Source organism: Ruditapes philippinarum, unplaced genomic scaffold (genome assembly GCF_026571515.1).
Source record: "Ruditapes philippinarum isolate M1 unplaced genomic scaffold, ASM2657151v2 ctg5104_1_1_1_1, whole genome shotgun sequence".
Taxonomy (NCBI): Eukaryota; Metazoa; Mollusca; class Bivalvia; order Venerida; family Veneridae; genus Ruditapes; species Ruditapes philippinarum.
In genome coordinates, this window is record NW_026859039.1 from 99,757 (window position 1) to 123,832 (window position 24,076).

Here is a 24,076-nt window from a genome sequence, read left to right on the forward strand (position 1 = left end):
CAATAATACATTATGCTAATAAATCAAAATAATAGGACTATTATAGTTATATTGCACACATAAAATTTTGGCACAAACTATAGCTGTTATATGGCACAAATTAAGAGATTTACTAAAACACAACCTATAGCCAGTTCTAATATGAACAGAACAAAACAGAATGAAAGTTGAAGAAAAAACAAAACAGAAAACAATACAAAATATGTATAACAATACCTTAGGTTATTGTCCTTTTTACCTTTTGTTCTGCCAAGGCAATTATTTCAGAATAGGACAAAATGAAGGCTATAATGAACATATTTGTAAAAAGAAATTCGTTTCTTTGCATTGGCAGTGCTTTTCTGTTTAATGGGATGGACAAAGGTAGAAACTGCAGTTTTACCACAACCTGATTAGTTTTCAAATTATAACACCATTTTGTCCTTCTACACAAAACACTTGTTCAAATATCAACAGATATACATTTCATATCAGTTAATCTCAACTCAAAAGTAATTAATGAAAATATATCAACTTTGTGCAAATTATTCAACAAAGAAAATGATCAAGTGCCCCCCCCCCCAAGTCTCTTCATTATTTTGAATAAATAAATATGTCCATGACCCTTACTTGTATTTGTGTTGTTTTACTTCTCAAAATATTAAGAACATTACTTTTAAGTACAATAAATCAAAATATTATAGTAAAGCCATTTTAGAAATTCATCAAGAAAGGTACAATGATGAAAATCTTTTAAAGTGACATCATGTTCATTTTGTCATTTTCATGTTTAAAAGATTAACTGATATAATGGTGTTTGACCAACAGTTGATATTGGAAAAAAGGATAAATTATAAAGTTGCCTAAAATGTAAAAAGACTGCCATACATTATTTAGAAATTGGACATCACTTCATGTCACATTATTTAACTTTAAATACATTTTCATGAAAATTAGCATTAATCTGGAGGCATGCTGCTTTAAAAGAAACTTTTTAAATATGTATAGATTGAACAGCAAGAAGTACAGAACAGATCTGACAGCTGATCCTGGTCTGTTCTGATAGTATGGGTTTATTAAAGATCCTGTAACTCAATTTTTTATGGTTTTATATCATAAATATAATGCTCAAATGAAGATTTATCAATATTGTAAGTTCTAAAAGCATTATTTGTGAAGATATTACTGAATTTACATTTCATGTTAATAAAGGGAGGTAATAAGAAATTTATTTTCTATAAATTTGAAGTCAAATTTTTCAATAAGAAATGAATGCATATATTTTAATGATTACATAATGTATAATGTGAACAAATATTTGCAGTATGTATTCTTCGATGTTTGAAAACTGTTTCAGAAGCATAATTATATACATATATAAAATTTCACTTAAGTGTGGAAACAACCTTAATTACAACATACAGGATCTTTAAGATGCGACCAGCAGGCTAAAAGTTAAAAACATTTGCAATTCGTATAATTTAATAAGGGGTTTGAATTTATCTTTATGAATAACAGGCACTTGTGACACTGCAAAGAACTTTGCAAAGTACCAGTGAGTGTAAGGCTTTTATAGTGTTGTGTTTTAAGGACACTTTGGTCCCAGGTCTTTTTGCTAGTAATCTTTACATTCAAACTTCATCTTTGTTTCGAGACAGCATGGATTTTGAAGCTACCTTCCATTTTTGACTAGAAAATAATTCTTCACACTGTGAGATAACGAGGCCAACATCAGCTTTGTGACTGTCTAAACACTGACTGGTTCCCTCACGATAAATCTGACCATTTAAATATCTCCATTTCTGTAAAAACAATAACATTTGTATAATGCATTAGAAGGCATTATGTATGGCTTTGTAAAACAACATATACATATAGGAAATTAATTGGTTAAGACATAAGTAGGAACATTCATGTACATGTATTAATTATGACAGAGGTTAATACAAAGCAGAGTATGGGCAGTAGGTGATTATCTGTCTATGAAATAATGGCCCCAGATGTGTCAGCCCATGGGATATTTATTTATCTGCCAGGGGCCAATAATCACTTTCTTGCCCATTTCTGGTGTATCTTTCATACACATGTTGATAAAACTTTTATTTTCAGTAAATATCCAGTTTCAACAGCTCTTCCAGAACTCAGGCACAGAGTTACTTCCCTTCACTGGTATAAAGACTACTAGAAACAAGTCACAAGTTGTTTTTTTCTCCTCTGAATTAAACTGTTGTTTCTTCTTTTGCATTTCATTAAAATGTATGCTTTTACAAATTATCATGGATACAAGTTATCAAATGTAATGACTAACAAGAGCTGTCCATAAGACAGCCTGCTCGACTATTCTCAGTGCTTGAAGGTAAGAAAAGGTGCACAACTCTGATCCATGTCAATCCTGTTAGATAATCACAGAGAACAAGTGTGTTTAGTTTCAAACCATTCCAATCAGTAGTTTTGGTGATACCAACTTGCACAAAAAAACTTTACCAAAGTGTAACAGCCATGCCAAAATTAGTACTAGCTCTCCCTATTCTTTGAAAAGTCCAGCTAAAAAATTATTTCAAGAATCTCATGACTCATATGCAATTTGCTTCTAAATAAAATGAATAATCTGGTCAATGCTTCCGTAAAATTATTAGTCTACAAAAAAAAAAATGGGCTTATTTTGCGAGTCTCTCTTCAAAGAAGAATTAAATATGCAAGATTCTGCCAGCCATTATTAATCACCTGTGAGTCTTCTTTTGTACAAAAATGTATCATCACATAACCATGTGTGCCAATAGTGTCAGCGGTCAAACACATTCCACCATTGCTTATCTCCCCTTTCTTCTTAAAAGACCAGTCCTGAAATAAAGATTAAGATTTATATTTTCAGATAGCCTTTACAATGACATAAGTAGTAAAATTTTTTGCGAAAAATGTGCAAAAAAACTGTCCAGTTAGCTTAATATGTAGAGTTTTGGATTGTGAATCGGGCAACCCGTGTTCAATTTCCAGACAATGCAGGCCACTTGCATTGTGATTGATCATGAAATCCTTTCTATGGTCTTCCCCACTTTACCTCTGCTCTGGCATGTACAGACATTATCAGTTCTTTGCGCAAGTGAAGGCAACTAGAACTGGTAAAGCACTTAACGGCCTGCCTGGCTGTGCTCTTGTAAATTCAATGTGACTTACTGTCGTGATTCTGAGTGAAAACTACCAACAGCACTGTCATATGAGCAAATCAAAGAAAGATAGTTGAATGAGTTTTAACTAAATACAAACCTGAGTGCCCCTGTCATTGTTACACTCACTAAGCTTGGCTATAGCAGGTACATGACCTATCTCAATGTCCACACAGAGGTCATCTTGACGAATATTACCAAACAATATCTCATCTGTCAATGGTAGTCTGTGTTCATACAAGAAAACATATAAATGTAAATAATAGAAACAGTTTTCTTCCTTTTTTTTCTTGTTGGTTTTAAAGCACACAAACACAATTTAGGTCATATGGCACCAAAAATGGAAAGATGATTTTGGCTAACCTCAGGTGTTACAAATTTAAAGCAACACCAGGGATAAAAACCAACTCACTTCCTACAGCTAAGAGATGCAAAGACTTTAGTAATTTCAACCCATTTCCTCCCCTCTCACTATCACTCTAACGACTAAATGGTGGCTGCAATTCTGATGGGGTGTGATGCCTTAACCCTTAAAGGCAATGCTTCAGCCACAAGGGGAAATTATTACTCTCTGTTGTTTGTTTTAAGTTGATACTACATCAAGTAACCTTCCCAAATAAACATTATATAGAAGTCAATTAGCATGTCTGTCGCCTTATAATTTGTTATTATCAAGTTTTCAAATGACAAAGCATTATTTGTAAAATAAACAGAATTTATACAGTATTTAGGAGTTGCTTTCCAATCACGCTTTTATCATGCTGTAAAAACACAATAATATCATGATAGCCTCTCCCATAATATCATACTAGAACCAGTGCAGACCAGTTCTGCCATTAATTTCAACCATTTATATGTTACTTTGTTTCAAATAAATGCAGAGATTTTTTATGATATTTTGTTTCAAATAAATGCAAAGATTTTTTTTATGTTAACCAATCTTGGAAATGGTCTTTATGATAATTTGTGAAGGATCTTTATTTAGTGTTGGCCTTAAGATTAGGTTTCATTATCCTTTAAGATAAAATATGAGTCCTACAAAATAAAATATGAGTAGTTTCAAGGATAGAATATGAAATAATTTCTCTTTTACTATTCCAAAAAGTGTGGATAGTTTCAGAACTTGTATTCATAAAACCTAATGAAATCAGTTTTAAGAACAGCTTAACAAAATAACTCTGTGCACACATTATATGATCTCATTTAATACAACCAAAACTCTGCTTTATGTACCCTTTCCCTAGTAATAATTTCAGATCAAACTTATCCCATTTTAAGTTTGAAGATGTTAAATGTATATTTCAGAAATCTGGTATTAACCATCAAAAAGTATGAAGTCTGGTCAATGAACACAGATTATCCATGCACTGGTCATCAATGCACTGGTCAGTGTACACAGGTTATCCATGCACTGGTCAGTGTACACAGGTTATCCATGCACTGGTCAGTGAACACAGGTTATCCATGAACTTGTCAGTGTACACAGGTTATCCATACACTGGTCAGTGTACACAGTTTATCCATGCACTAGTCAGTGTACACAGGTTATCCATGCACTGGTCAGTGTACACAGATTATACATGCACTGGTCAGTGTACACAAGTTATCCATGCACTTGCCAGTGAACACAGGTTATCCACGCACTGGTCAGTGAACACAGGTTATCCATGCACTGGTCAGTGTACACAGGTTATCCATGCACTGGTCAGTGTACACAGTTTATCCATGCACTGGTCAGTGAACACAGGTTATCCACGCACTTGCCAGTGAACACAGGTTATCCACGCACTGGTCAGTGTACAGAGGTTATCTACGCACTTGTCAGTGAACACAGGTTATCCATGCACATGTCAGTGTACACAGGTTATCCATGCACTGGTCAGTGTACACAGGTTATCCATGCACTGGTCAGTGTACACAGGTTATCTATGCACTTGTCAGTGAACACAGGTTATCCATGCACTGGTCAATGTACACAGGTTATCCATGCACTGGTCAGTGTACACAGGTTATCTATGCACTTATCAATGTACACAGGTTATCCATGCACTGGTCAGTGTACACAGGTTATCCATACACTGGTCAGTGAACACAGGTTATCCATGCACTGGTCAGTGAACACTGGTTATCCATGCACTAGGGGTGTAAAAATACGACAAAAATCGTATTGCAATATATTGCCATTTTGCTGAAGCGTATTGCAATATATTGCAATACGTATTGTCGAGTATATGTTTTGATGAGGAATAAATAGAAAGTAAAGTGTCACACAATTTGATAAACAAAACTAGTCGCGTGTGACCTTTCACATCTGGGCCGCTTATGTAAATTATGCGTCCGCTTAATGATTTTTAAGTGTACTAGTTGTCGGATACTTTATCTTACGTTTTGCGCCAATAAAATTCGCCAATTAAAGATTTTATGTGAAATTTGTACAAAATTAGAAGGCAATTAATTGAAAATTATGAATTTTATTAAATAGCGGTTTTAAAATTTATTTTTTCATATTGCAATATACCGGTATACCTCTACACCCTTACCATGCACTGGTCTCAACTAGGATCTAAGCATACCTTAGCTCTTTATACACATTATCCAGATACCATTTGAAGTTTTTGCATTTTAAATTCTTCCTCAAGGACTTTCTCTCCATAACACTGAAACATACAGTTTATAAACTATAAAATACATGTACAACTGGTGAACTGCAGGTTGAAAACTTAAAACTACATACTGAAAATTGAAAAATATAAGTTGAAAACTGAAAAAAACTCAATTTTAATCATTCAAAGACAAAACTTATCAATATACCTTTAAAAACCATAGTTTAAAAAGTTTATATCTTGATTTCACATGAAATTATCAATTAAAATTGTAAAATAAATATATAAATAAACCCCAAATGATACATTTTGACCAAGTACTAAAAATATTTCTTAAAAATAAAAGAAATTAATAAATATACATGGCCACAAGTGAGGTGGCATGGCCCAGTAGTTATGGCATGAGACAAGTAAACGAAAGATGGCTGTCTGTGTGGGACCTTTTCAGGGGTGAGTCATTGTTTCCTTGAGCAAGAAACATTACCCTCATTGCTCAGTACTAGTTGGTTCCAGGAATGGATTCCAGAGTGCGGTTATAAGCTATAAGCTTCCTATACAATTAAACTGAAATAAATTCTGTTTGAACAAAGTGCAAAAAGAGTATATCAGTAAACACTCCTCAATAATGTTTTGAGTTGAACTTAATAATGGTCCTAATATCAGGACAACAATTCTGTAGCCTTGGAAAATATTGATCCAAGAAATCTGAAAAACATGCATTTGCAGGTACCTCAAATATCAGTCAACAATAAAAAGGTGCTATAAGAAACAGTAGGAGTGACAGTCAGACAGACAAAACAACAATGATATACTTAAATAAAATATCTACGGGAGCATAAAAATCAAAAACATTATTGACTTAATAACATGTATTATTATTAATGCATAATTGCATATATTCACAAAATACTTCCCTCCTGCACTCGAGCAAGTCTTTCTCTCATAAAAGTGAGTATTCTAGATTCTAGCTCTTTTGGGAAAAAGTATGTAGCCCAGTTTGGGAAATTTTGCATCTTTAAATTGCTGAATTGAGAAAAATATTTGGTACCATTTGAAATCTCCTGTCAGACTCTTTTGGTGCAGTATTTGAATTATGCAACAATATGTATTCTGTCCAACACAAATATCAATCAAAGCATAACATTAACAAAAATATTTGAAGATAAAATTTGAGGAAATATCTGTTTGTAAGATACCAGAATGAATGTCATTTGGATATTAGGAATTTCAGTTTGATTGGGAATTTTTTCAAAGATTTGGAAAAAATAAGATTATTTGCCATTTGGAATGGGTCTAATATTCTGACCCGTGGTGACACTTGGAAAAGGTTTGATACTGAATGACAAATAAATAAAAGTGTAGGCTATAAAACTAATGAGGTGTTAAAAGCATTATAGCATATCACCTTCCTAAGTTCAGCATTCGAGCAGAAGGTTTCGTGTAGTAGAAGAATCTCTTGTGATCATCCATCCAAATCTCTGCAACACGCTTGATATTCCTGTCATAAATAAAATATATATTTCTAACAAGTTAACATATCATATGATTTCTTATGAACCTTTTTTTTAACAAATACCCATCTATTGACAGAATGAGATTGTTTAGGTATTAATGTAAATATATCTTAGGGTTGGCAAAGAGAACCATATTTCAATACTCAAGTAATCAGTCATTCTTCCACATTTTATATTAGGTAGCTTGTAAGCTTTTGTTTGTTTGTTTGTTTCATTTTAACCCTTTTTCCAACAGTATTTCAGTCATATAGGCTGGTAGTTTCCTAACCATCGTTCCTGGAGAGTTACACCAGTACTAGAGTTCCTTCCTCCACACTAAACTACCAAAGCATCTCCCGGGGATTGAACCCACGCCAGAGAGGTAACTGGAATAGAAGTCATCTACTCTAACCCCAACGACCACGGAGGCGGTCTCTTGTAAGGAGTATAAGAATCTTAGGAGTATAAGAATGTATAACAATTTTCCATCTGTCTTCCATTTCTGTCAAACCCTTCATGAAAACGAAAACATTTTTAAGAATGACACCATCAGGGAGCCACTTCAGTTTTTTTTGTTGTTATTTTTTTGACACAAAGAATTGACTAGTAGTTATAATGCTAGGATTTACATTGAAAATAAAAATAAAAAAAATAATGCTGATTCACAAATTTTATTTACAAAGCCCTTAGCATCTTGAAACAAATTTCAGCAAAGCACTGGTTATTAAAAGACATAAGTGGTCGAATATGATGAAAAGTGACATAGTTGTTATTTCAAGTCCAATTACAGTGATAACATTAACAAGTCCAATTACAGTTATAACAATGATTCCTTATGCCACTTATACATGATAACCATAGAATAGGACTTGAGAGTGGTTTAAATAAGCAAAAAGCTGTGATAATAATCAAGCTATATTCATGCTTTATTCAAGTAAGGAAATTTTACCTTTCCAACAATATTCATGCTTTATTCAAGTAAGGAAATTTTACCTTTCCAACACATCAAGGACAGTTGTGATAGAATACTTACCAGTTAAATGATAATATCTAATTTCACTGATGTAAATATGTTTCAAACATAAACTAAGCATAAACTGATCTTACTTTAAGTAGATGTTCTGCTTTCCGGACGGTACTCCATGAATCTCGTTGTCCAGGTCGTGGTGACCTACACGACTACACAACAATATCTCGACAACACCATTACACAACCATGTTTTAAATGATAATTCTAGAAACATAAAAAATACACAATTATAATGAGAATATCTGGTTTCTCATCAATAAAAAAATATTCAGAGTTGGGAAAATATTGTGTGGTTTTCTTTTTACATTTGTCAATATTTACTTACCATGCTTAATATCTTAAATAGACTTGACCATGTTTCATTCTGGACAAAACTATTCATAATTCTTTTGGGGAAATTAGGAAAATTTCAAAATATGTAGTGACTGAATTAGCAAACAGTGCAGACCATGATCAGACGGCACAGATATGTTAACTAATCTTGGTCTGCACTGGTTGCATGAGTATATTCAGTTGCAGCCAGTTAACTACGGGTTAACTAAATGAGCCGTGCCATGACAAAACCAACATAATGGGTTTGCCACCAGCATGGATCCAGACCATGTTGTTCGCTTACAAACCCTATAACAAGTGGAGAAACTGATAGGGAACAGCATGGATCCTGATCAGACTGAGCGGATGCGCAGGCTGGTCTGGATCCATGCTGGTTGCAAACCCATTATGTTGGTTTTGTCAAGGTGCGGCTCAAATATTTCAACAAAATTTAACATATGATTGTCTGATAATCAACATGCAACTGCTGTATGTACAAACTTGGTTTAAATTACATTGTCAAGCCCAATCTTTAAAGCCACAAAAATCCCTGCCCTGGTAGGGAGAATTTTGTAGGCGTGTTTATCAGAAGACGCTGTACCTGTAAACAAACACTATAGCAGACGATAACTTTTGTTGTAACTGATCAGCAGCTCCCTTCCTAGAGTAATATTTCAAGTTTCTACTGGAAAGTTAACACTGCCATGTGTATTTGTTTACAACCTGCAGTTCATGACCCCATTTACTCCGCCCCGGGATTTTCAAATTTTTGACAGTTAACTGATTTTTTTTTTCACAAAGTACATTTAAGTGAATCATTTGTGATATTTTCTCTGCCATTTTATTTCAAATGTTGCAAAGAAGTTATACAAAAAGTTTTTAGGCAAAATACTTCTTGGTTATTTTACAATTTCAAAAAAGGGCTGTTAGATGTGAAGCATGTCAAAAATACCATGAAAATCTGCCCCAGCGCCATCTAGTGCCTTAAATAGTCAAGTTGCAGGTTTAATGTATATACTAAACAGCAATGTTTACCCTAAATTAACCAAAACAATGTACTTGTATGACTGACATGTCATTCCATGCTGAAACTTGGAACATTGTAGCTTCACCCTTATGAAGCTAAATTTGTTAATTGAAAATTTTAATCTTTCAAGATAGGCAAAAACATTTATCAATTGTAGGAAAACTTTCAAAAATATGTAGAGACTATATAATAATGGAATAGTGAACAGTGCAGACCATTTTCAGAGGACACTTGGGTCTGCACTCATTGCATGGGAAGATTTTGTAGTCATCAGCAGACTAAGGGTTTAAGATGTCAAAAAATTAAAGTACTAAAGTGAAGTAGTGTACAGTATATAGCCAGTCCATGGATATATAAGTTGACTCAACTCAATATTGGTGGCATGCATGTGTGTCTATTTCTATCTATGCAATTTTTAACTTTATCACTTAACAATATACACGTACAAGCTTGGTAGGAGAACTAGAAAACAATTTTAGTCAATGCTCTGTAATGGCAACTTTTACTTTGACAATTTAAAATATACAAGCTTGACAGGAGAACTTGAAAAGGTTTGCACCAACTTCAAAAATACCACAACTTGTGATTAAATTGGGTGAGAAAATGTCACAAATTATAAATTATGGTTGTCCATGAAACATTTGATATATAAGCATACCAAAATTGTCTCCACCCTCTAATTCTAGCTCATCATCAAATTTTCCCAGCTGTAGGAATCTGTCTTTTCTTATACAAAATACATGACCTGGATAAACTGGGGACCTGAAAATATCACAAAATGTTATTCGTTACGAAATGTAAACAACATGTAAAATGATAAATATATTCGTTTTATAATGTGCACTATTATAGCAACCATTTTGAAAACACAAACAAAGATCAGTTATTCCCTTACCACTGCTATTCATGATGATCATAAAATCAATATCATTGGGTAACTTATATACTACCCTGTCCTTGATTCAAGACTAGTTTTGTTTAGGTCCATTGACCATTGATGTCCAAAATTTAACTTAGTTGATAAACAGGAAAAGGATTAGCAACAATCATTAATTCCAATCCCATTGTCAACTTAGTTGGTAAACAGGAAAAGGATGAGCAACAAACCTTAAATCCAATTCCACCGTATGGGACCATGTGTTAATGATGTATACCAAATATCAAGAGAATGTGATAATTTGTTGCTGAAAAAACTGTTATGAAAATTTCCTACCATTGACCATTAATGTCGAAAAGTTGGTAAACAGGAAGAGGATGAACGACAGACACAAATTGAGTCCCTTGGTATAGGACCAACTTTTAATTTAGTATACCAAAAATCAAGAGGCTGTGATAAGTAGTTGCTAAGAAAACTGTTACAAAAAGTTTTTTTCCTGCCCGCCGCGCTACATTCACCATTTTTTACCCCGGGTTTGCAACCCGGCCAAAAATAGGCATTCTAAAAATCAACATCAATTTAATGTACTAGCAAGAAGTCATCAACATAGTTGTTTTGAACCAGTAAGAAAAGGTGTAAGAAACTGACACTGTAAAAATGCTTAAGGTGTCAAAACATCTTCACTCAAGGGTTATTTTATTTTGGGAAGCTTTTGCTTTGAATTTCCATGATTTTGTTATGTTATTATCAAGGTATATTTCGGAACACATTTAATACTTTGCTAGAGTGGTGACGTGGCCAAGTGGTTATCACATCAGACTAGTAATCTAAGGATTGCCAACTGCATGGGTTCAAACCCTGTCAGAGGTAAGCCTTTGTTTCCTTGAGCACTATACTTTACATTCATTGCTATGTACTGGTTGGTTCCGGGAAAGGATTTTAAAGTGTTTCAATAAGCTTATAGCTTCCAATACAATCAAACTAAAATAAATTTGTATAAACTAATACTTTGCTAGCTTATGGTTATAATAACATATCTGTCCAATCAGTTTAGAGATATGCATCTTTCCAGATACTATAGACGATGATTGCTCAATCTTTATATTTTAATATTAAAGGGGCCTTCAGCTTTTCTAAAAGTTAAATACGTTATATTTAGTTCAGTCCTTTCATATAATTCAAATAAAAAGAATTAAAGTGGAAAATTAAATTTGCCGACAATAAAATACATCAACAATAAGGAAACTTCTCAATATCTCTAATCTACCAGTCCGCAATCTATATGTAAATTAGTTAAGCAGAAGATTTATTTCCCGATCTTCTTTTAAGAACGTCACTAATACATTAACAAGAGCGATCAGTAATCACATGTGTCGCCTCATAATGGCCAATTTCATGTTGGGACAAATTTTGTGACAGACGGACAGACAGACGGACAGTGCACAACTACACTTGGTACTGATCAATCATGTAAAGTTTGGATAAAATTGCACCAGTAGTTTATGAGGAGTAGTCCGGACAAGCTTTTGCGTATCTGGCAACACACAGAAAAAAACACCTTTTTATCAAAGGGCCATAACTCAGCCAAAAATCATTCAACCGGAAAACCCGTGCAATATGCGCAAGGACTTGAGCTACAGATCAATCCTGTAAAGTTTCATTGAAATTGCATAAGTGGTATAAGAGAACTAGTCCGGACAAACTTTAAAAATAAAAATTATTAAAGGGCCATAACTCTGACATAAATCATTGAACCGGAAAATGCTGACAATATGCACAACTACACTTGGTACTGATCATTCCTGTAAAGTTTGGATGAAATTGCACCAGTAGTTTATGAGGAGTAGTCCGGACAAGCTATTGTGTATCTGGCAACACACAGAAAATAACACCTTTTTATCAAAGGGCCATAACTCGGCCAAAAATCATTCAACCGGAAAACCCTTGCAATATGCGCAAGGACTTGAGCTACAGATCAATCCTGTAAAGTTTCATTGAAATTGCATTAGTGGTATAAGAGAAGTAGACCGGACAAACTTTAAAATTAAAAATTATTAAAGGGCCATAACTCTGACAAAAATCATTGAACCGAAAAATGCTGACAATATGCACAACTAGACTTGATACTGATCATTCCTGTAAAGTTTGGATGAAATTGCACCAGTAGTTTATGAGGGGTAGTCCGGACAAGTTTTGTGACGGACGGACGGACAGACAGACGACGGAGAAGTGATCCCTATATGTCGCCACTACTCCGTAGAGGCGACACAAAAATAGCTCTTGAGACACTGTTTTAAAGAAGGCTTAACAGTGATATGATGCACTTTTCCAAGATATAATTACTGAAATACTTAGTTTGAAACAACACAGAATTGTTTTTCAAACAGAAAATAAAAGCTCAAGGCTGCTTTAAAATATCTTAGATCACAAATTGATAGCTAATAATTCATTACAAAAACAATGATCATTTTACTGTAGCACAATCTAGTAACTGGATCTAACTTCAACAATTAAACTAGTAGTAAATCACCATATAACTCTGCAGATACAAGTGTTTCTTTTTCATAATCCAGCAAAAAATACTTGCCTTATAATTTTGCCATTTAGCTGCTCATTTCCTTGACTGCTCTCTTCCCATTTAAAGATTAAACTCCAATCAAACCCTGAAAATGGAATGAAAATTGAATGATTTTTGTTGTTTGCATATAACTTAATGACAAAAAAAATATACATGTACAGAATGATGACACTGAACACGACCTGATACTTGGTAAAGCAGTTACATTTTCAAAGATACCATCAAAATAAGTTTTTTTCAAGCATCAAAAATTAAAATCTTGCAAAATCTACAACCAAACAAAATTCAATGTAATGTTTAAGTGGATATTTCTGCGTCACAAAAATTTTGCGAAATGTCAAAAATGTAGACTTTTTGCATGCAGAATTATTTACGAAAATTTGACTTCTTGAATTTATCACTAATTTTGTGATAACATTAATTAAGCTGGTAGATGTTAAGAATATGTTATTACTGTAATCGTTCTTTTCAATTGTTTAATACCTTTATTTCTTATACAATTGTTTGAAATATACATTGTTAGTTTGATAAAGAACCCAATCACATATTTCTTTGTCATATTTTGAAACATTCTTTTGTAATATGAATAACCTGTTGAGTTATTAACACATATGAGCCACGTCACGACAAAACCAACATAGTGCGTTTGCGACCAGCATGGATCCAGACCAGCCTGCGCATCAGCGCAGTCTGATCAGGATCCATGCTGTTCGCTTACAAACTCTATTACAAGTAGAGAAACTGATAGCGAACAGCATGGATCCTGATCAGACTGCGCTGATGCGCAGGCTGGTCTGGATCTATGCTGGTCGCAAACGCACTATGTTGGTTTTGTCATGGCGCGGCGCATATATTGTTTTATATTTATATTGTGATTTGTTAAGACCAAACTTAAAGAAACAAGCAATGAGAAAAATTAATCTCAGTACCTGAACAGACAAACTTATTCATGTAAGATGCTGTATGAAAACGTGTTTTAAAATGATAGAAAAGTTTGCATAAATGGGAATAATTATTGCGTAATGAAATATTTGCGAATAATTTCAAATCGCAAATATGTCCATGTCGCAAAAATAACCACTTAAACAGTATATCGAGATTTATAAAAAAACAAACAAAAAAAACTATAAAATTTTACCTCCCCTTCCAGAATTCATTGAGGCAGAGTATTCTCCCTTTGTATCAATTTTATCCAGTACAGGGGCAACAACAGCAGTTGGTAATTGAGCCAGTCTATCAATCAACGGCTGAAGCCATCCAACATTCACCTCACAGTCAGCTTTAAGAAACATTAACACAGGTCCCTGTGCCATACTAGCAGCTAGATTATAACTTCGTATTATACCTACATATAATTATACAAATTAAATAATCACAGCTATTTCACTTAATTAAATGATGATTATACAGACATTTAATGATCACCAAGGCTTCCATTAATGGAAGTTTGGGAGACATTTACTCCTTGGTTCTGGCTTGTGACTTCCAGTTTATAATGCTTTTCCTTTATTCAATATATAATGTGACTTCAAATTTCAGAGATTTTACAGTTTCGGACTTCCAAATTTTGAAACTTAATGGAAGCCCTGGATCACTGTATAAAATATTTGTCTTTACATCAAGGCATCAACAATATCTGCTTGAATCTATGTATTTTCTTTTGTATTGAAGTCATCCTAACACTGTCTAGGTTATAGCTTTACTGATGAAAGTAAACATCAGATGCCCCTCCCAGCACAATTTCAAGCACAAGCAGGCACGCAAGTAGAAGCACTGACTGTATAGTTTCCTCACATATAAAGTTTTAACTTATGACCTTGACTTAAATCCTATAAGCAATAAGGAGTCAAGGTCATATTTCAATACATTAAATTAAAATTTTCCTACAAAGTTACTGAACTATTCTGTGTCTAAAAAGGAAGGCTCAAAATTTAAGAACAAATTGGTTAAGGCTAAGTTGTCTATCTATAGACAACAGACATACTTTACAAAACAATATAGCTCCTGTTTGAGCAAAACAAACTAATTACATTAAATTCCTACAATTACATAGATCTAATGTTTATTTAATTTTAATACATAAAATTGAACTATACATACCCTCTTGTTTCTGATTACGAATAATCTTCACTTTTGGAATTCTTGACAGCATTTCAGAGGCACTTGCTGAAACAAGAAAACTAGATTATACTATAAAGATTTTTGACAGATTATATTGCCCTATATAAATGGCTGTTTGCATAATTATATAACCCAAGCTTTTAGGGTTCGAGCTAAAAATAAAGCAAAAATAATATATACGAGGGCTGTCCGGAAAGTTCGTAGACAAGGATATGAAATTATTATTAACAGTCATATCAATATGATGACTGAATATTTTGCTAAAGTATTTATCTTCTACATATTTCTAAATTAAAAAACATGATAAAAGAAATATTCGCAAAGCGCTTATCACCATAGCAACATGATCAACGAATCACGGAGCACTTCGATTTTCATGACGATAGCTACTCGAATAAAAGTTGCTACAAGTTGTAATTTTAACGCAAACTCTCGTTTTTAATTTTGTGACATCAAGAGATACTATGACATGATATTTAGTGAAAATTATGACATCATACGCAAATAAACAACTTGTAAACTACGATTATAGGCAATGAAGGTGTATAAATTTTGTGTTGCACGGACGGAGCAATGTAATGATATTTAACTTCAAAGCAACGCTAATATGGCACCAACTGAGATTTTAATCTTTACTTTAAAAACAAAACCAACCATAAAATGTTTAAGGCAACTTGTGTTTAAATGTCAAACAAGATTAAGAAGCCGCGATGACAGTATATCGTATAAGAAACGCTACAGACGACCAAAGGTAGCATACAAATGTAGGCAAAATATCGTATATTGCGTTACAATAACCTTTGAAAAAGACAGACATCTTACACACTGTATGAGAACCAGTGACATTTTTGTTTTAAAATATTAATTTTAAATATGAAATTCATAAAGTAAAAGCAACATAACATGTATTAAGTATACGCCAGACAGGTACCATGGCTGTTGAAATCGGAAGAAATTGAATAGCGGGTAAACATGAAGTTAATTTGACGCCGTTGACGTTGTCAAAGTGCTCCATTGTGTGGTACATATGTTGTATGTAATTACTGTTAAAATACAAATGTAAGTCACAGTTCAGTAATTTTTGATAAATGTGTTCGCTAGATATGTATATCTTTGCTGACAAAATTTGTACAACATATATATTGTTATATAATAAAAAATGAAGAAGTATATGAACTTTCCGGACATCCCTCGTATTTTACCTGTATATTTGAAAATAATTAGAACAGTATAAAATTTGTATTAGAATCTGCACCGCTTGGTTTTTTATCAGACAATGTTTTTTTCAGGGAGTCTAAAATCAGTTCATTGTCTGTTTTACTAGGTACAAAACTCCCTTTAGTAAGACCAACCATAACGGTGGTCAAAGTATGGAAATAAACTTGATAGCCTATGGTAAGACCAACCAAAATGGTGGTCAAAATATGGCAATGGACTTGATAGCCTAAAATAAGACCAACCATAATGGTAGTCAGAGTATAGAAATGAACTTGATAGCCAAAAGTTAGACCAACCATAATGGTGGTCAAAGTATGGAAATGGACTTGATAGGTCTGATAGGCAAAATTTGACTGTAATGAGTTAGCAGAGCTGCATTTTGTATGCTAGCATACAAACTAACAAAATCCTAAAACTATGTATTTTACTTTTAGATATCTGGTTGCCTTAATTGCTCATACAAAGTCACCATTCCTACAAAATACTTGGTGCTTTTAATAGTTATTTTCTTTCAAAGTTGTTAATTCAGTAGTTGTGCAATAACACTGGTATGCCAGTAACCAATGTACCAACTACCTGTACCTGTACCAACTACGAAAGTACCACTGACAAATTTTCACCTACCATCTTCACTATTATCATCCAGCAGTAGGATTTCATTGATCAACTCTGGTGGAGTTCTTAACAAAATACTGTAAAGAAACAAACAAATCATAGATTGAAAATACAAAGCAAACAATGTGACAACATTGAGAGCTACATATTTAAAACTACATGTACATTGTATGTGTAAAAAGATATGCTAATTTCCCCTTTTTTTATTTTTCAGTTGGGATTTACATGGCACGAACACAGTAGAGGTCCCATGACAAATCACCAGCTTTATTTGTGGAGGTAGACCTTAGGTGCCTCTTCACTCATTATTTCATGCAAAAGAGGGCACCTGTAGAACCACCGACATTCTTCAAGCAAGCTGAATAGCTTCTTCAAATGAAAGAATCCAAAGTCACTGGCATGGTTCAAACCTACAGTCATAAAGGAGCAAGAGGTTTGAAGTGAACACCCTTTACCACTCGGCCACTGACACTACTTTCCTCACTATAAATATCAATGACTTGTTTTAAACTTAAAGTTCTATTTACTGAAATGACAAATTAAACGAAATATTTGACTGTATAAAGTTTACCAAAAACTCTTGTAATTAACATTTTACAAAGCATACCATAAAGACATCATAGAAAATTATTTTATTTAATTTTACCTGTATATAGTTTTCAGTACATTTAACCTCATTTGATTGTTATAATAGACAATAATACTGGTTTGTAGAGATATAATACTTTCTTTCTTTGACAAACATCTGAAAGAAAAAGAAAATCTTACTAAATATACCATGGTTTAATGAAAGACATCTACAACCAAATATATCTTTAGTGCCCACCCAGGGTACAAGAATCTTGTAATATATATTACATTTATACTGAAGGGATAAAAACTATGCAAGACTCTACACTGACGGAATAATCATTAGAATAAAATGAGCTGCGTCATGACAAAACCAACATAGTGGGTTTGCGACCAGCATGGATCCAGACCAGCCTGCGCATCTGCGCAGTCTGATCAGGATCCATGCTGTTTGCTATCAGTTTCTCAACTTGTAATAGGGTTTGTAAGCGAACAGCATAGATCCTGACCAGACTGCGTGGATGTGCAGGCTGGTCTGGATCCATGCTGGTCGCAAACCCATTATGTTGGTTTTGTCGTGACACAGCTCAAATGAGTAAATATTGACATCTAGACATCTATCTGTCTCACAAATTAACTCTCTCACCCTGCTAAATTATTTCATTGAACTTGTCCATCTTCCTATATTGAAACTGTTTATTACAATTTTTTTAGTATATCAAGATTACTTCGACCACCAAAATGTCAACTGGTTAAAAGCAAAGAGCCTGGTCAGACTGCATTGATCTGCAAGCTGGCCTGGATCTATACTATTGGCAGAAGCTAATCACTTTCCTTTTCAGCAGAGTTAGAGTTAATTAAACACTTGTAGGTTAGATTTAATAAATTACTTATATATCTACATATTTGCTAGCCTCTACAAACCTTTTAAGTTAAAATATATTCATATACTTTTGATAGTTTTGCAGTAAGTCTCCAGATTCATGCTAATTTTCATGAAAATTTTGAATGTGTTTTAAAAGAAGTAAATAAAGAAAAGTAATTTGCACATTACAAATGGCACTTATAATCCATGAAAAATACCATTAAGAGCTCAAAATATACAAAAACAGCCCTTACTGCGTTAGTCACTCAGTAGCAATACGGTGATATATACTGCAAAATCTGTCATTATAAATCACACTTAACATGTAAATATTTACTTAAATTTCGATTCTTTTTTACTTTTCTTAAAATCTATATACATGTTTCTCAAGTTTGATTTTCTTGAAATATTTTGGCTCATCTGGAGGCATGCAGCTTTAAAGAATATATTTCAACAATATTTACATGGCTGGTCTGGTATCTGGAAGCTGCCGGTGTAGAGTGATATTTCCATCCTGTCTACCTTGCAAGGGATTTATAGCGGGTTCATTCACAGTAAAAAACTTTGCCATTTCAAAGTCACCCAAATCTACCAGATATTCCTGGAGCAAAATTAGGAGTAGTATCTAGACATGTTTTTAAATGTGTAACATTTACAGCTTCTCCTTTATTAACACAACCAATATTAAACAGGTTCATACCTTTTTTTAGACCTTTAGGGGATGGAATAATACATTATATGTACAGTGTGTTTATTTTTGAAGAATGTTAGAGGATGGGATGGGAGATGCTACTCTACTGTACTGATCTGTCAGGGGAGCTATTTATATTTTTCTACCCACTTTAAACAATTATAAGGATTGTTATAGTATTTTCCCATAATCTCTGTCAAAAATTGGAATTTTTAGCATTTCTATGAAACAGGATTCAAGAAATTAATAATTTAATATTTTTGAAAGATTTTTGTCTGATTTACTAAATTGCATCTAACTATATATTGACGCATATGCATCCTTAAATATTTTAGTTTTTGGTTATATTCAATGGAAAAGACAGCAGCTAAAGGTCATATAGCCTGCCAAGTAATACTGAATATGCAAGTCCCAGTTCTGTTTTCCGTATAAAATCTTACATTTTACATGATTTCCCTATACATAGAAATAAATGTCAATAAGGGGGCACCAGAAAGAATTATGCATTCATTTAAGTTCTCACATAATCACAACGGGTGGGAGTGGTTTCGTCTAACTACTGGTTCGTCTAACTGATCTTATATAGTAAAACAGGTAGTGGTTTCGGCTAACTTAATTTAGTGAACAATAGCTATTGTATAATGGGCACTTCAATTATCGCGGGTCTTAATGTGTGGTTTATCACACATTTTCATGCAATTAAAGACAAGCTATTGAAAATTTAAACATATTATATATAATCTATGTCAACTATATATACAAATAGTTAAAGCTGAAAAAAATGCTTTTAATCGGAATAAAATCGACATATATACTAAAAAAAAATAATTTCTTTTTTATTTCATTTTCCGTGAAAAGAATTTTATTTTTTATTTAGAAATATATCAAAATATTTGAAAATTCACAAATAGACATTTACTAATATATTAATATATTGTATTATAATTTTTATTCTTGACTCAAAAATAATTTATCAAATAACGAAAAAACCTTTTCAAAATAAGTATAATATATAAACATACTTCTATAATATATTATATTCATTAATGATATTTGCGTCATAATTTAATTATAACAAATTATTGATGATAAAAACACTATATATATATGAACCACGTCTACTTTGCCTTTAATTACTATATAACATCAGTTAGACGAAACCACTTTCGCACCTCTTCATAAATTAAGTTAGACGAACCGGTAGTTAGACGAAACCACCATAATTCATCACAACACTTTTTGACTACTTTTGCTACAATTACAAACATCATTTTGACCTGACGTGTAAAACAATTAGTCATGCATATTACTGATTTAGCAGCCCATTTAAAGAGTCTGATAGATGAAAAAATAAATTAGTGATGTACACACTTTGGTTTCTATCCCTATTGAAGAATACTTGACCCCATTCTTCAAATATGCCATGCCCATCCCCTGAGCTATTGGTTATTAACAGCAACTTCAAACTTTCATAATTCTCTTTCTTTCCTTGTTTCCTTGGAACTGTTTACCATTGGAACCACTTACCCTCCTCAGTTCTCAAACTCAATGCCTCAGTAGTTCAGTGCAGGCACATCTAGCATTGAATATGTCTCATCCTTGTTATCTAAAGCCCTTCCATCCAGATCAATGTTCCATCAATGTCAAGTTTGTTGTTTTGCCAAAGTCAGAGATGCATTTAAAGGTTTTAATATTTCTTCCAGTGTTTAACACTGTAATAATGGACAGCACATATGCTTAATTCACAATCTGACAATATCATTAATTGGTCACCTAGATAGAAAATTTCATATTCAAATTCAATAATAATAAAGACGTGTACATTGTTACGTACATTGTACACGTCTATAATCTTAGACATAACATGTAGTTATACATGTATCTGAGTGTATATCTATACTGAACATGCAAAAATAAAAAACAACAACACAACAAACAGTTCATGCTCTAATGAGTATACATACCCCTGGTTTCAATCTGGCTCTTAACTTTTTCATGACAACGAACGTGTATGCATTTTTCACAAAATAAAACGTCAAAAGTGAAACAAAAATGCCAATTAACCAGGTCAACAATTTTCTCCTTTTTCTTGGATGCATTCTTTACGATCATTCTATCAAGTAAGCCTGTATAATCCTGTCGCTAGCCAGCATTTAGATATGTAGTATCACGCTTTAATTACAACTAATTATTAGGCTTCTCAAATATCTTTGTTTATGGATTTGCAACGTGGACTTATTGGCGGGAGAAGGGAGGTAACTCTAACACAATTTCGGATGAGTCTAAAATTGATGCAGTCGTTGTCATCCGGAGTTACCAAGTCCTGGACCATTAACATCTGCATTTTGGTGATATCTGGGAAGCCAGTGATTTCCCAATGTTTTATCTTCAAATAATAATAGGAATTATTATAATAGGAATTCTCTTTCAATTTTTCATTTTTTTTTGGAAATAAAGCCAAACTGCAAAAAAAATTGGAATTTTTGGAAATTTTAGGGACGCTGGACAGTCTGTGTTGTACATTTATAATATATAACACATCAAAAGTGAGACATTATAATTATTAACATTTTGAATGCTGTAGGCTAGCAATTACAACAGGTACAGTATACAAACAGTATCAAGTTCAAAACATTTGATAGACCACTATAAAATGTTTACTGTTCAATAATGATATTGAAATCCAAGCAAATGTATGTTATTAATGGTTTCCCATTAACCGATATCCACGAATTTTAACGCCTTTTTCAACCCCCTTTTTATTGTCTCAAAGTGTGAAAAAAGCCTTATTTAGGCCCCCAACACTTATTTTTGTTTGAGAAATGTTGTTTAAACAAATGACCACTTTTTTGGCGCGGCCCCAACCAAAAATATACATTAGGGGGTAGCCAGAAGAGGGATGTGCCCCCTTCTGTTCAGGTGGGGGGGGGGTTGAATGGGGGAGGCAGTCCCCCTCATTGCCAAGAAAATTTTGATTTGGACTTGTGAGAGGCTTAAAATGACCCCAGATCGATCATAAGGTAATGTGTAACCTATGCTGAAAAGCATTTGACTCTATCTCAATCCATTGAGAAGTTGCAGCACTTTGAAATCAATTTTGATGGAAAAAATCAACACAAAATCTTGATTTTTGGCATTTTGAGATGTCCCCTCGTTGCCATGGTAACAGGAAATTTAAGCCTGGGCATGTTGTTACAAAGGCAATGGTCCAGTTAACATTTGTGCCAAGTTTGATTAGTATTGAAGCAGTTTTTATAGCAATTTGAACTTGTAACAGGAGACTTTTCAATGAAAACAGCCATTAAAATCTTCACAAAATGCTCATGAAGTAATGGGTTAATAGGTCCAAAGTAATGGAAAACAAGTCAGTTTTACAGAAAAAGCAAGGATATTGTTCTAATTATTGTTTTGGCATTATCTAATTATTATTTTGCATACATGTATGTATAACCATGTACTTATAAATGGTAACAACGCATGTATCAGGTTTACAGTATTCTAGAAAGTAACAACTTTGAGCACCAGGTTTATAATAGAGTAGCTAACATCCAAACTGCACTAATTTTCCAGTATACTAGCTAACAGTTAGTACAATATTTACAGTTTTCTAGGTAACAACATCAGGTTTACAGTACTCTAGGTAACAGCACCAGGTTTATGGGATGCCAGCAGATAGTTTCCTAAATTTCATGATTATTTAAGACATCTCTTTTCCACAAGAAACTGCTAACTGCAAACTTCTCAACATTGAAAGTTTGGAATGGCCGTGGCATGCTCAGCATGCCATATGTTGTGTTAAACTTTAAAAAAAACAAGAGCCACCACCTAGTGGGGGCCACAGTCCAAAAGTTTGAGAACACATCTGAGGAAGAATATTTCAGTTAAGAGTACTCATGGTATCAGCATGATATAAAATAATGTAAGCAAAAGTTCCCATGATTCTATAAATCTTTCTTTCCCTACTCATTGTATTATACAAAACAGTTAACATTGTATATTATTATAATATAATAATTATTAATGCTATGTCTGTTGTTACAAATGCAACCTTCATGAAATAAAACAATATTATACAATTATTGACTAGTGAGCCATTGAATATGATGTGATATTCACCGGCAGTTGACATATTGACCGAGGCGATAGGTTCAATGGTTCACTAGTCAATAATTGTTTTATTATATGAATAGGCTAAGAAATTTAAAAAACAAGCAATTATCATAGTATTGCAAGCAATCCATAAGTCCCCTACCGGATAGAACCCCATCAGCATTCTGAAGGGCCATTGGCCATTCACTAATGTGTAAATTTTTCTCTATTTTAAGTAAATTTGTTGGAAATGTTCTTTAAAAGTGATCACAGGAGGAAAAAGTTTTTATGAACAGACAGACAGACGGACTGAAGGACACTCTAAAGTTAATATTTGAAACATCCCTGTTACCAAAATATAACATTTTAAAAAGCAAAATTCTTAAAGAGGAGATAACTCTGGAATTAAAGATGCAATTTCATACAAGGGTGCCATAGTCACAAAATACGCCAGTTTTCGAAAAAGCTTTAGATGGAGATGGGGGCATTATGGATAAGTGTTATCTAGCAAGCAAGTTTTTATTCTTGGCACTGTGTTGTTAAATGAACCTTAAAACAAATCAATAGGGAAGATATGCACAGAATGTGTGACCTTGACCTTGGTCGCAGGGACCTGAATTTTATGCACGGCACTCAGCCTCACAATGATGAACATTTGTGCCAAATTATATTGAAATCCCTCTATGCATGTAGAAGTTTTGCTCCAGACAAGTGTTTTTCTATGAGCTCTAACTGTGACCTTCACCTTTGACCTAGAGACTTGGTTTATGTGCAGGGCACTACGTCTCATGGTGGTGAACAATTCTATAAAAGTAACATTAAAATTCCTCCATGCATGTAGAAA

General features: G+C 33.4%; 1 protein-coding gene across 1 annotated transcript; it reads right to left on the minus strand.

The window, feature by feature from the left end:
• LOC132754978 (polypeptide N-acetylgalactosaminyltransferase 2-like) lies at nucleotides 1-21,450 on the minus strand. The gene is made up of 14 exons (XM_060745742.1): nucleotides 21,108-21,450; nucleotides 18,917-19,053; nucleotides 17,664-17,762; nucleotides 17,027-17,094; nucleotides 15,164-15,229; nucleotides 14,202-14,408; nucleotides 13,073-13,148; nucleotides 10,267-10,370; nucleotides 8,347-8,473; nucleotides 7,152-7,244; nucleotides 5,717-5,800; nucleotides 3,244-3,370; nucleotides 2,704-2,820; nucleotides 1-1,781 (listed from the first exon to the last, which is right to left on the minus strand). Exons 1-14 carry the CDS (start codon nucleotides 21,240-21,242, stop codon nucleotides 1,611-1,613), a joined length of 1,611 nt encoding a protein of 536 aa, XP_060601725.1. The 5' UTR covers nucleotides 21,243-21,450; the 3' UTR covers nucleotides 1-1,610.
• Between the last annotated feature and the right edge of the window lie 2,626 nt (nucleotides 21,451-24,076).